General features: G+C 41.8%; 1 protein-coding gene across 1 annotated transcript in view; it reads right to left on the bottom strand.

The window, feature by feature from the left end:
* Positions 1-14,904, bottom strand: part of ALDH7A1 (aldehyde dehydrogenase 7 family member A1) — a 38,956-nt gene that overhangs the window by 19,147 nt on the left and 4,905 nt on the right. The window contains exons 4-8 of the mRNA XM_082457871.1: positions 10,572-10,652; positions 10,120-10,243; positions 7,177-7,309; positions 5,121-5,165; positions 1,708-1,785 (exon numbers count right to left, since the gene is read on the bottom strand). Coding sequence (XP_082313997.1) covers positions 1,708-1,785; positions 5,121-5,165; positions 7,177-7,309; positions 10,120-10,243; positions 10,572-10,652 — 461 coding nt within the window. The remainder of the gene's footprint in view (positions 1-1,707; positions 1,786-5,120; positions 5,166-7,176; positions 7,310-10,119; positions 10,244-10,571; positions 10,653-14,904) is intronic.

Below are 14,904 nucleotides of genomic sequence, written 5' to 3'. Positions count from 1 at the left end.
AGTGGTAAAGAAGCCGCCTTCCAATGCAGGGGATGTGGGTTCAATGCCTGGTTGGGGAACTAAGATCCCACATGCCGCGGGGCAACTAAGCCCACGTGCCACAACTAAGCTTGTGTGCCTCAACGAGAGAGCCCACACGCTACAACTAGAGAGAGAACACCGCACACCACAACTAGAGAGACTCCATGTGCCGCGACGAACAGCCTGCATGCCACGACAAAGACCCAACGCGGCCAAAAATAAAAAATAAATTTTTAAAAAATTTTTAAAAAAAGAAGAAAATTTTAAAGACTGTAGGGAAATATCCTAAGTATCTTCTTGGAAGCTGACTTAGAAAGGCTGCGCTATTTCCAATTTCTAAGGAATGTAGACCAGACACTACTGATCTGAACCTTCTTGCTCACAGCTCAGTGCTTCAAAGGGCTTGGTGTGGGCCAAGCAAGGCAGCCACAGCATCAGACCAACGCAGGGCTGGAACTGTGTGATGAGACAGTGCATGTGGGCTTCCCAGGTCAGCCCAGCACATGTGAGCACTGACACTCAAGGGGGTTGCTGGGTAAAGCCCTTCTGCACACATTAGTGTTATTATCTGAGCTATTCCAAGGCCAAGGTGAACGACTGCACGCCCAAAGCACGAGAACAGAGTGGGTCAAAGGATAGACTATTTGTTTTAAATGACAATTTAGATAATACTTCACTATGCACTCTTTATGTGGGAGTTGTATTTTCTAAATAAAATTTCTAAAATTTTCTCACTTATCTAAAAAAAAGGAGTCATTTATTACACCTTTTTGAGGCTGCCCATGAAGTACAATAGTGCGGTCAAAGTGCTGGAGGGGGACTAACACGTTCATCACACCTGTAAGGGTCCTAAGACCTGACTCCTATGAAACACCATCTAATCAAAGTCAAGGCTGCTAGAACCAGCTTTCACCATGGTTCAGAGACAGTACAGTCCATTCCAGCTGAAAAGATGCTATGACATTCTGCCAAGTGAAAGCAGCCAGATACAAAGGCCGCATGATTCCATTTACCTGAAACACCCCGAAGAGGCGAACCAACAGGCATGAAGTCGATGAGGGGCTGCCAGGGGAAGGGGAGGGGGAAATGACTGCTAATGGGTACCAGGTCCCTTTGGGGGTAACAAAAATGTTCTGGAATAAGGTAATGGGGATGGTTGCACAACATTGTGACTATTCTAAAAACCACTGAATTGTACATTTTTAAAGAGAGAACTTTATGGTATGTGAATTACATGACGATTTTTAAAAAACAATAAATTAGAAGCTGTGTCTCCAGGGTTCCCTTTTTTGGTCAGCTGAAGAACCCAGAGAAGAGGCTAGGTCCTTGGTGGGGAGTGAGAAACCAGAGCACAATTCCACAGCTTTGCTTTGTAAGTGAGCACGTTGATAAATCAAGCGTTAGGAAGCCATGGGCTGCACAGTGGTACAGCAGGGTGTTATTTTAGGATATAAACACCTTACAATAGTAGCTCTGGGCAATGAAAAAAACAGTTCTCACTCATCCTCCAACAGACGTTACACACTAATGAAGTAAAGCCCAATGAGATCCGTAACAATAATGATTCCAAAAAACCACTCTCACCTCCTGAGCTATACTGAGTTTCGAAATTCTAGTAAAGATGATTCTAGTTGATCAACCCAAGCCCTTCAGCGGAAAGACACTCTGGGCCTATTATTGACCTACCCAATATCCGCTCCACCACAAGTCAAGGAACAAATCGCACCAGGCAGCTTGTTGTCCTCCAGAACCTTGGCTATTATCCTAGGGGAAAAAAAGCAATTACTAAGGAAGGGAGTGATTTAATTTCTTACCATTTTTTGAAAAATAACAATAAATTCCAACTACGTGACTACTTTCTTTTTTCAACTTTCTCTCCCATCCCTCAAATATCCAGGCCTAGATTTCTCCTCACACACTACAGATGAGGTTTTCAAACACTTAAAAAGCAGGACTCTTTTTTTCCTTTTTCCTAAAAGAAACTTAAGAAGAAGACATGCAAAATAAACAAAACATCTAAAGCACTGGTCAGGAAGTTCAAGTGATCACTGTTCTCAAGTATTTTCTGCCAAACTATGAAGACATATCTGGTTCAAGATGGTAGACTGATTGCAGGGCTTTTTTTTTTTTTTTTTTTTGGCTTCTCACCACAAATCCACTAAAATGATGTTAAAGAAATAAAAAGGGAAATATGGACTAAAACCCACGAAGATGAAGAAAATGAAAGATAGCTCCCATTAGCAAATGAGAGGTTTTGACGCATCTCTGCCAAGCAGAGCCAGCCAGAGAAGTGGTAAAGGATGAAAAGGGAAAGAGGTTCGCCAAACCTAGACAGTATGCTGGGAAGACAGAGCAGAGGGCACTGGACCTGCCTGCAGAACCCCAGAGAAGGTGAGGACTAGTTTCCACTGGCTTCGCGCCAACCTCTTAGTCAGGAAATAGTGCCCTCCAGGCTAAAGTAAGGTGGGCAAGCACAGCTTTTTCTTAATTAGTCTGCTTACAACTTAGGCTGTTAGAGTCAAAATGAGAAACACAGTTCAATGCTACTTAAATCTGATTTTAAGTTGTAAAAAATGGCTCCAGTAATTCTGATTTCTCTGAAACAGGGTTCTTTCATTGATTTTGAGCTTCCTGAAGAGCATGGGCCTCAATAGAGCAAAAGTTCTTTCGATCAATCATCCCAAGCTACTGGTTACTTTCTAATTTGCTTAACTTAAATTTCAAAAGGATCCAAATCCTATACCCACTTCCATAAAAAAAGATACCATTGTCATACCTAAGTAAATTCTCCAATTGTCCCCAAAAATGTCCTTTACAGCAGTTTTCTTTCCTCCACCCAATCAAGGACCACACACTGCAGTTGTCATGTCTGAGGCCAGGTGTCAGGCTGTACAATTCTCTCCAGGGACTCAGGGTGTATCTACTATCTGTACAAGCAGCTGACTGCTGCTGAAGGGTAGGTATTTTGCTTTGGCCTGCAGGTAAAGGTTAACCAAACCCTCTTCCCCTAATGCATGAGAATCTGACCTTGGGTTAATTCTTTAGTTTTGTTCCTCAAGTTACCTGATAAATGCCAGAGTATCAACAATGCTACCTAGACAATATGGCTCATGGTAAAAACGACCCCTGACTGGTCAACTCAATCTAAACTGGAATAAACGACCTGAGAACTACAACTGGGAACCTCATGCTTTTGCCCTTCTCTGAGCGCAGTAACTCCTGTAACTGTACGTCCCTGGTGGGTGGTTGGAAGCCACATGGATAGAATTGTTACAAGACATTTTAGCTCATGTGGGGCATTAGGCTTTTAAGCCAGGGCAACCTCCACACCTGTCCAGTATAGAGCTCATCTCCTTTGCCCTGAATAAACTGCTACAAAGACACTGAATCAAGAGGAATACCTGATGCTATCCTCCTAGCAAACTATGTTCCTGTCCTATATCCTTCTGAACATACAGAGGTACAATATGTGGTCATTTTATGAGTCTGAATATTAGCTGAATTTTAAAAACTCCCAGTGGGGCTTCCCTGGTGGCGCAGTGGTTGAGAATCTGCCTGCCAATGCAGGGGACACAGGTTCGAGCCCTGGTCTGGGAAGATCCCACATGCCGTGGAGCAACTAGGCCCGTGAGCCACAATTACTGAGCATGCGCGTCTGGAGCCTGTGCTCCGCAGCAAGAGAGGCTGCGATAATGAGAGGCCCGCGCACCGCGATGAGGAGTGGCCCCCGCTTGCCACAACTGGAGAAAGCCCTCGCACAGAAACGAAAACCCAACACAGCCATAAATAAATAAATAAACCCAAAGTTTTAAAAAATAATAATAATAAAATGTTATAAGTTCCTTATATAAAAAAAAAAAACTCCCAGTGGACGTTGCAGCACCCTTGGTTAATTCCAGCACAATTTAGCATCATTTTACTTATTGTCTTACATTACAAAATCAGATAATACTCTCAATTACCTAAAAAAAAAAAAAAAAATCATCCATGTTCCTATGAACACCTCAAACCCTTCAAAGGTTTAAAGTAAATAAAGCAAACATTTAAAAGCACAAGGCAACAATAACTTAGAACTAATATCAAAATTAATAATAATTTAACCAGCTACTAATAACAATTGGCAAGTCAGTTCACTATGTCCACATTAACTTTTTTTTTCTTAAGGATTATTTTTAAAAATTGCCTGGGGAATCTCATCATTTTTATGTGTTTTGCATATCAGTGTTCTTCTTAATATTTAATTTGAACAACTTTGCCTTGAAAGATATTGTTTCCTCAATATCACATATTCCTTTCAAGTAAACACTTAACACATGCTACTCTTTTTTTAGCCGACTTTTCACTTCCTAAGCCAGTGTTCCTAAATGACCTTCCAACGTTAAGGACCCTCTTATGTATAGAATCCATCACAAACTCTCTACCAACAATTCTTTAAATCAGAGAATGTAGACTACGCAAACGATGGACCATCAAGGGCCCACTGTCACCCTACATGGGAAGGCACTCTCTTCTACACATTCTCTAAATTCTGGAATGATAAATTAGTAACACTGATTTTATGACCTAATCAGAGTTGTCATGTTTCCAAATAGGAATAAATAAAACAGAAATTTTTTTAACCGAAAGATGAAATACATTTTAGTGTTAGAAGAATCAATGGAATAATATAATAACCCTTTCTTTCTGCTTTGCTAACTGTCTATTAAACAAAAGCAATAAGTATCAGGTGAGTAGAAATCAAGACCATTAACATGCTGAATAGTTATAGCATAAAGCCCCTAAATTGCAAGACTATTTCCTCTCCATTGGATTTGTTTTTATTTTGCAAGTGACAAAAAAAAAATGTTTTAAGAGTTCAAATTCAACATTTATATCAGTAACTGGCATGTTTCCCAAGACTTAAATGTATGGCTCTGAAAAAGCTCTGTAAACGGCCTAACGATACAAAAATGTTATTACAACCAAAGAAGAAAGAGTTTATCCAAACTCCATGCTAAAATAAATATGACACTTTCATGTCAGATTAAAAATTCAGTGCCTATCAATCACCCTTTTAAGATTCTTCCATACCCAGAAAGAAGAAAGTCACACATACTTACTTTGTGACAGCTACACTAATGAGGGAAGTTGTTGGAGCTCCTTTCCTTATAAGGGTAAAAAAACAAAACAAAAAAAAGGCAGTTTAATTTGGTGGAAATCATAAATACCTTTTATTTTCAAGCAGAAGTCTTTGTGAGAAAAAGTTCTCTCCAATTAAACAACTGAGCCTAGTAACTGAAAGAGAAATCTATCCTTCAGCTTGGTGCCTCTGGGACCTACGGAACTATAAAACTTTTATAAATAGAAAAATGGCACCAAGCAATTCTGAACCTGTTTGCTGCACTGATCACAGGAACTGTTACATTAACCTCTGCCAATTATGGAAACTGAGTAAAACAGAAATCAATCAACATGAACTTTCATTGGAAGGCTCAGAGGGCTGAGGAAAACTATACAACTAGCCTTTGGCAACATGGTGCCAGATAATTAATCCTCCCAACTATGCCCTTGCTTTCATACAGTCTTTGAATACCTTCAACTGAATACAACACTAAGATCAGTACATATTAGCGGGACAGATACAAAAGGGGCAAAGACAATTCTCCTGGTTTTCCCGATCTAAGTTCCTCCATTGAACATGAAAGCTAAAAACAAGCAACTGTTTTGTCATCTATAAATACTGACACTGTGCCAGCTAATTTTTACCATCACATATTTTATAGCGATGTAACATTTAATGCATCAGTGGGAATATGGCCAAGTGCCTCAGAATCACTTGGGAATTCACTATCAAATTTTATTGAGTTAAAAAAAAGAATGGAATTTTTAGAAGAAGGTTGTGACGTATCACAAGTTCTTTTTTTCCCTACTTGTTCATTTAGTTTTCTGTTTGTTAGTATAGTATAATAAAGACTATCTGGGTTTCAGTCCCAGTTTTCTGGCACACCCTGTATCAACACCCCTCGGAATTTCCCGAGTGATAGAAGTGTCTTTGTTATGCTAATGAGGTGACTAGTGGGCCCGCCCCCAAGATAGCATCAGGATGGGTGCTGGTCATTGGTCACCAGAAAGATCAACCGTGGGGAGGGGAGGAGGGATGAAGACTTATGTTCAATCACATGTACGATGATTTACTCAATCATGCCAACGTAATAAAACCCCCATAAAAATTCTGGACACGAAAGCTCAGTGGAGCCTCCTGGTTAGGAAGGTGACGTTTCCTCACTTCACAGGGAAAGAGCAGGGAAGCTCTGCGTCTGGGACCCTTCTAGACCATGCCCTGTATGTATCCTTTAAAATAAAACTGCAGTCATTAAATATTGCACTTTCTTGAGTTTTGTAGGCCATTCTAATGAATTACTGAAACCAATGGCTCACAGGAACCTCCAGATTTGTAGATGGCTGGTCAGAACTACAGATGTCCTGGCGACTGGGAACACCTGCAGCTTGCATCTTAAGTAGGGGCAGTATCATGGAAGACTGAGCCCTTAAACAGGTGGAGCCTGACACTGAGTACAGATAGTGTCAGAACTGAAGTACAGTACGCCTGCTGGGGGTGGAAACAACTGGAAGGAACAGGGGACAAGGCTGTGTCAAAAAAAAAGGAGGGGGCTTCCTTGGTGGCGCAGTGGTTGAGAGTCTGCCTGCTCATGCAGGGGACACGGGTTCGAGCCCTGGTCTGGGAGGATCCCACGTGCCGTGGAGCGGCTGGGCCCGTGAGCCACAATTACTGAGCCTGCGCGTCTGGAGCCTGTGCTCCACAACAAGAGAGGCCGCGATAGTGAGAGGCCCGTGCACCGCGATGAAGAGTGGCCCCCGCTCGCTGCAACTGGAGAAAGCCCTAGCGCAAAAACGAAGACCCAACATAGCAATCAATCAGCTAATCAATAAATAAATCTTTAAAAAAAAAAAAAAGGTCAAAAAATATAAATTTTACCAATGGTAAAATTTGTAATAATTAAAAATCAGCATTTCACAACTACCAGGTGTGACTTAGCTATGTTACTTGAAAGAGCAGTAGAAAACATTTCAATACATTTGCAATACTTTCAGTAGTACCTGAAAATAGCTACTTTTACCATCCAACTACTGGATAAGAAAATGAGCCGTTCTTACCAAAGGCAGGCATTCCCACAGATCATGGCGACGGCGTTGTTCCAGCCATACACCGCCACAGGGAAGTTGAACGCGGTTATGATTCCAACCAGGCCTACAGGATTCCACTGTTCAATGAGCGCATGGCCAGGTCCTGAGGACAGGGAAGGCATGCAACATGCTTAAGCACGTTAATTTCATGCCTGTCAAGGTAATAAGAACAAAGTCTGCAATCTTTCATTTTCAGAACAAAGGTGCACCAGACCAGGTGGGGACTCCAGATGCCTTGTAGCGGATCACTTTACACAGCTGTGGGATGTTGGTACATTAATTAGCATACAACAAAAGCTGTTATTACTACCATATTATCTTATAAACCATGAGGATATCCATTATACCTCTGCTCATAGGAACTCGGTGTAGATCAGGGCAGTTTCAGCCCCATCTGGGAGACAAGGAAACTTCAGAGAGTAGATGAGACGTGTCCTAGGTGACGTGATTGGCAAGGGCAGGGCATGACCACAACACAGGAGTCATGACTCTCAGGGCCGTGTTCTTGACGTTGCCTGATGAAGCCCTCAGCTAACCTCTCTAAATTCAAAACAAAGTGGCTCACGTACAGGCAAAAAAGTTATAATAATTATAAAAATGCTGAATGAATGAATTGCACACATCTTTACATACATACAGGAAAACTGAAAATACAAATTGAACCATTTGCATTTTATAGACAAACTTTAAACTTAAAGACACCATAATCCCACAAGGGCCTTATTTTAATCAAAGGCAGCTGGAGCAGTGAAGAACCAGAGCAAGGAGTGTGAAGGTTCACAAAACCTGGTTAAAAGCACTAGGAAGGTCACGCTCCCAGCCATCCACCTTTCTGGCCATGCTCACACTGCTAGCAAAAACAGGGAACCCACCACTTGCTGCACCTCATTCCCAGGCCCTTCCTTAGTCTAGGAACCCTAATCTCCCTGGAGATGATGTGCTGGTACAGCCCCACGGGGCCTCTTCCTGCAGGGCCTGCCTCCTCTTCTCTGCCCCTCCCGTCTTTATCCTCCCCCCAAGTAGGCCAGTGCAGCTCTGATAACATCCCTCCATAGCCTGCCACACTTTGGTGTCTGGATCAGTACTGGAGCTGCCCTCAGGGTAAAGTCCAAACTCCAAGAAAAGTCGCTACCCAAGGTTCCCTCTCCGCCCATCTCTCCCCCTCACACTGTGCCCTCCAGCAGTGCTGAAGTAACACATTTACTAAAGGCTAAAGGCAATCGCTATTATGTATCTAATTAAAGACAGTAACTGTACATTTGAAAAGAATCCCCTAACTCTTCCTACAAGCAGGGAATTTGCCCAATAGTCTAAGAAAAAATAGGAAAATATGATTTTTAAAAAAATTTCTTTTCCTGACTATAAATGTAACACAATTCCCATTGTGGAAACTTTGGAAAATATAGACAAATATAAAGAAGACAATAACAATCATCAATAATTCTGCCGTGACAAACAACCAAGTAACAAAGTTACTACTTTGGCAGACTTCCACCCTGGTACTTTTCCTTGTCCTCATCATTAAGTACAAGGTTTGTCCTTGCAGCACAGTTTAACAACCAAAGACTGAAAATACCCTAAGTATCCATCTTTTAGGAAGTGGCCATCCTTACAACAAACAGACAATCATAAAAAAAGATGAAGGAAGTACCTTATTGGAATAATATGAAACAATTTCTAAGACACATTAAGTAGGAAAAAAGTAGAGAACAGAACATACAGTTTGCTAATGTTTATGTTCCTAAAAGACACGTATTTGCCTGCACGTGAATAAAAGCTCTAAAAAGATACACAAGAAACCAGAAACATTTGATACTTCCATGGAAATACTATGGAGTATCCTGTGGGGAGGACAAAAGCCTTTCATTCTTTACCCTCTTATTCCTTTTTAATTTTGTGATATGAATATATTACCTCTTCAAAAAAATTAAAATAATTCAAAAATAAGTAAATACAACTTTCCCATAAAATTGGGGGTTGGGGAAAGCAAACTTCATGATTTTTTTAATGCCTGCTAATAGACTGCCAAAATTGTTTACTCAACTTTTGTCATATGATTTGACATGTAGGTCATTTCTAATGTTTCCTATTAATAGGACAATGAACATCTTCACACATGAACCTCAGCCACATTTCAGATTATTTACTTCAATTAGATTCTGGAAACTGGTATAAAGTATTTAAGGCTCTTTGGACAGATATTTTTCCAAATTGTTCCCCAGACAGACTGGCGAGCCACATTGCCAAAAGTCCCCATAAAAGAGTGTCTGTCTCACCCATGGACTTGCCAATTTAAAACAATTTTTTTAGGGCTTCCCTGGTGGCACAGTGGTTAAGAGTCCGCCTGCCAATGCAGGGGACGCGGGTTCGAGCCCTGGTCCAAGAGGATCCCGCATGCCGCGGAGCAACTAAGCCCGTGCACCACAACTACAGAGCCTGCGCTCCAGAGCCCGCGAGCCACAGATACTGAAGCCCATGTGCCGCAGCTGCTGAGGCCCGCGCGCCTAGAGCCCGTGCTCTGCAACAAGAGAAGTCACCGCAGTGAGAAGCCCGCGCACTGCAGCGAAGAGTAGCCCCCGCTCGCCGCAATTGGAGAGGGCCCGCACGCAGCAACGAAGACCCAACGCAGCCAAAAGTAAATAAATAAAATAAATTAATTTAAAAAAAAAGAAAAAAAAAATTTTTTTTAAAGTTTAAGCATTTTAATCTGATGTCTTCATCTGTTTTAATTTGCCTTTCTTAGTAAAGAGATTAAAGTTATTACCATATCTATGTATTACCTGAAATTCCTTTTTTTGCAAACTGTTCACAGCCAGAGAAATTTTTGGAGCTCTCTGTATTAGAGTATGAAACTCTTAAAAATAAATAAAATAAAATAAAAAATCTCTTAGCTGAACTGACTTTATTGCTTACTTTCAGAAGGCAGGATGGGTCCCCCAATCATCCGAGATAAGCCAACAGCATAATCACAAATATCCACGTACTCTTGAACTTCTCCCACACCTTCCACTAAGATCTTCCCCATCTCCAAAGACACCTAAAAATACAAAAGACCAAGCTGCATTTTTCCAATAGAATTCATACTTTAAACATTAAATTTATGGCGGGGAAATCAAAACATATTTTGTTTCTGTTTTGTGATGCTCATAAACTTCAGAAAGTCTGTTCTTATTTTTCTGAAGAATTTTAAAACCCAAGAATTGTCTTCACTTTTTCCTGTCCATCTTGTTAATCTTCCCTCTAAAGAAAAGATTTTTGAAATATATAAATTACTCTTCTTAAAAATCACAATCTTATACACAGGAGGACAAGATAGCCTTACTCCTCACTCAAAGGATTGTATATTTACTACAAAAATACTTTACCAAGCTTCCTAGTACTTGGATCTTCTCCCGCAAGGCATCACCAATCTGTCTCACTACTTCTCCTCGCTTTGGAGCAGGAATCTAAGAAAAGAATGGAATTTTAGTGTCTGTTTCAAAGTGTACGCTCGTGTCTATAACACAGTAAGCATTAGATAAATGTGCAATAAGAGAACAAAGTACAAGCACATCAAAGACAACTGTTTTGATCCCATCAAGACTGTGACATGGCAGGCCCTAAAACCCATACCAGAGACCAAAAAAATATCCAGATGATACCTTCTTGGCGAGCCACGGGCTGTGCTAAGTACAGAGAGAAATTCAGATTGAACACAACTTTTTGGGATGGTTCCAGAAAGCTCAGAATGCCTTACATACCTGTAACCCGTTATGATTCCCAGAGGTATTTTCATATGGGTCAAATTGACTGCATGCCCAAACCCTAAATTCAGCTTACTTACAAAGCTGGTATTCCATAATCCATCCAAATAGTACCACTCACTCACCGAATACTTTCTGAGCACCTACATACTATGTGACAACAGTAGTACTAGGCACCGGGGCTAAAATAAGTGAGGCAATCATGGAGCAAATAATTATTATCTAGCAGCAGTCATGGTGCTAATAACGGGCGAGGGGAGGCAACAAATAATTACGAAGTGCCACAAGGGCTATAAAGACCAAGGAAATAAAGAGGGTTCTAAGACAGAGGAAACAGCAGGCTTGGAGGATAAATGCGTACATTACTTTACCTAAAAGGCTGTCAGCCCAAATCTCCAAGGTGAGATTTAAGCTGAAACCTAAGGTTGGGAAAAGTCAACCATAGGAATATTCTTCCCAAGGAAAAGAAAAACGTGTAAGAGACCCATGGAAAATAAAAGCCTATCATATATGAGGGGCTGACTGAGAAGGACACTACGCCTACAGCTAGAAGGAGCTTTAAGGAGTCTGAATTTTACTCCAGGTGCAATGGGAAGTCTTTAATGGTTTTTTTTTTTTTTAAACTTTGGGTTTATTTATTTATTCATTCATTCATTCATTCATTCATTTATGGCTGTGTGGGGTCTTCGTTTCTGTGCGAGGGCTTTCTTTAGTTGTGGCAAGTGGGGGCCACTCTTCATCGCGGTGCGCGGGCCTCTCACTGTCGCGGCCTCTCTTGTTGCGGAGCACAGGCTCCAGACGCGCAGGCTCAGTAGTTGTGGCTCACGGGCCCAGTTGCTCCGCGGCATGTGGGATCTTCCCAGACCAGGGCTCGAACCCGTGTCCCCTGCATTGGCAGGCAGACTCTCAACCACTGCACCACCAGGGAAGCCCCTTTAATGGTTTTTAAGAAGCAGAATAAGATGATTCGCTTGAACTTTTCTAAGATCAGTGCCTGATGGGTGTAGAATAAATTGGAGGGGAAAAGAGTAGAAGCAGGGAGACCAACTAAGAACATGTTCTACTAGCCTAGGCAAAAAAATAATGGTGACTTAGCCTTAAGATAGAAGCGAGGGAGACAAAAAGTGGATTCAGAATCTATTTTGGAAGTAGAATGGACAGAACACACTAATGGAACAGGTATGGGAAATGAAAGCACTAAGGATGACTCCCAGGTCTCTGGCTTGAATGGCTAGGTAGATGGAAGCAGAATTACAGGGATGAAGATAACTCAGAAGAAGCATCAGGATTTTTTTTTGGAGGTGGAGTACAGGTTGGGCCATATTAAGTTTGAGATGTGATGCATGAACGGAGACATACTTTCGCCACCTACGATGTCACCCCTTCTCTCCCTTCCAGCTCTTCCTGATTTATTCCACCTCTCCCTCGAAAGGCAACTAACAGGACCATTCCCAACCCCCTGGCTGCAGCCAGTCCCCCCATGCCCTCCTCACAGAGAGGCCTCCCAGAGCTTGACCGTGAGCTCAGGGCTCTTCTTCGCTCTCTCTCCTTCCCAGATGTACCCCAAAGGTCTTAGTATAGCTTTTCTGAAGGGTAGTTTGGTATTCTATTAACATTTAAAATGTCCCCTGCTTTGAACAGGCAGTTCTACTTCTGGAAATTGAGTATATACATAAGTGTGCAACAGTAGAGGTACAACAGCATTTACTGCAGTGCTGTTTCCAGTACAGAAAACAGAAACCATCTAAATCTCCATTGGTATATGATTGGTTAATTATGGAATAGCCATAAAATGGAATGCTTGACACTCTCTAAGAAGAATAAAGTAGATTTATAAGGAAAAACTTTTAAAAGCCATAAAAATAGCAAGATAAGCAAAAGTTTACTTACCATATGCATTACGTTTGAAGGAATATAAAAGATACTAACAGTTGTAATTTCTGGGAAATGGAATCATAAGAGACTTCCATTCTCCACATTTTGTATGTTGATATTTGCCATTTTTACAATACCCGCACACTTTCAGAAACAGTGAACAAAAATTATAACATTAAATGAAGTAGCACAGATCCTTTGTATTTTCTAAGGCATGGAATGGGTTTAATAATGTTTTGATCGAATTTAGCCCACACATTTATAAACTTAGCAAATTGGTTAATTTCAACTCAGAATGGCCAACTCAGTACACATGGCTATACTAAGCACATTTATTCTATCAGTCTTTCGACCACCACTTACTGCACACGTTCTATGTGCCAGATATTGTGCTAACCCCCGGGATACTAGGGAAACAAGTCAGCTACGATTCATGGCCCCTAGAGCCAATGGTCGAGTTGAGGGTGGCAGACACAAAACAGGAGATTACAATTTCATGTGGTAACCACCGTGATGGAGCTAGACTGCACAACTGGACCACCCATGAGTGTTAACCTAGCATTCCTTGGGGGCAAGGAGGTGGGGAGGAAGGAGGCTTTTTAAAGAAGTTTAGAGTTGAGACCTAAGACCTAAAGCAGGACTGGTGTTTACCAGCTGAAGAGGTAGAGAAAGTATGGGGGACACGGAGCATAACATATGCAAAGGCTAAAAGACAAGAGAACACGGTGACTTTGTAAAACTATAAAGACTTCAAAGAGGTAGGAGAGGAAAGTAGGGGCCACACTGCAAAGGACTATGTAAAGGATCCAAAGAGCAGTGGGGAAATCACTAGAGAGTTTTATATGGTGGGGAGAAAAATCACAGTGCTTTTTAAAATACCACCCTAGGGCTTCCCTGGTGGCTCAGTGGTTAAGAATCCTCCTGCCAATGCAGGGGACACGGGTTCGAGACCTAGCCCGGGAAGATCCCACATCCCGCGGAGCAACTAAGCCCGTGCACCACAACTACTGAGCCTGTGCTCTAGCGCCCTCGAGCCACAACTACTGAGCCCACGTGCCACAACTACTGAAGCCTGTGTGCCTAGAGCCCGTGCTCTGCAACAAGAGAAGCCACCGCAATGAGAAGCCCGTACACTGCAACGAAGAGTAGCCCCCGCTCGCTGCAACTAGAGAAAAGCAACGAAGCAGCAACAAAGACCCAATGCAGCCAGAAACAATAAATAAATAAAATAAAATAATAAAATAAATAAATTTATAAAATATCACTCTAAATGTGGTATAGAAAATGGACTGGAGGGAGAAAAGACTCAGGTAGGAAATGAGGCCAGACAAGAGATGGTGGCTGTCTGGACCACAAAAATAGCAATAGAGAGAAATATGATTCAAAGTGTTTAAGACTTGGTAATTGATCAAGTCTCAACCCTGGCTACGCATTAGAACCACCACCCACGGTTTAAACTACATGCCATCCCAGACCACTCAAACCTGGCTTTTTTTTTTTTTCTTTTTCCTCCAGCTTCCAAGATGCTTAGTAGGAGCAGCAAGAGATGAGAGGAAAGCCAGGATTAGGTGTTGAGGTGAGGGATATGAGGGGGGAGCAGGAAACCAGGAATACAGCCATATTCCCCGTGTGGGCTTGATCAGCCCCAGCGTGACAGGGTATCAGTAACCTCAGACCCTCCTGAGACGGGAAATGAGAGTCCTTATCCCTACACACCTCACTGTGAAGTTACATTTAGAATGAGCATCAAAGGCAGCCATAGGAGAGAACTATGAGCCCTTGGGGAAGTACTACAAAGATACCCACCCATGTTAAAGGGTTACCAAGTATCTGGTATCCTTTGATTCAGCGAGAGAAGGCCCATTCACAGTTCCTGCCATCTCTGGCACTTCCTCACCAGAAATGGAGAGGGAAAATGATGACACACAGCGGATGGAGAGAGGCAGAAACAGGTGGCATTCAGACTAAACTTAACTCGTGAAAGAAAGCAACAGAGCGAGAAGTCCCAACCAGGTTCCCTGTGGTTAGTTTTAGTTAAGAGAAAGAAATGTTTTTATAACTACCTTTTCATATTTTCATA

The sequence above is a fragment of the Balaenoptera physalus genome (genome assembly GCF_965194825.1).
Source record: "Balaenoptera physalus genome assembly, chromosome: 3".
Classification (NCBI taxonomy): domain Eukaryota; kingdom Metazoa; phylum Chordata; class Mammalia; order Artiodactyla; family Balaenopteridae; genus Balaenoptera; species Balaenoptera physalus.
This window is presented reverse-complemented; position numbering and strand designations above follow the sequence as displayed.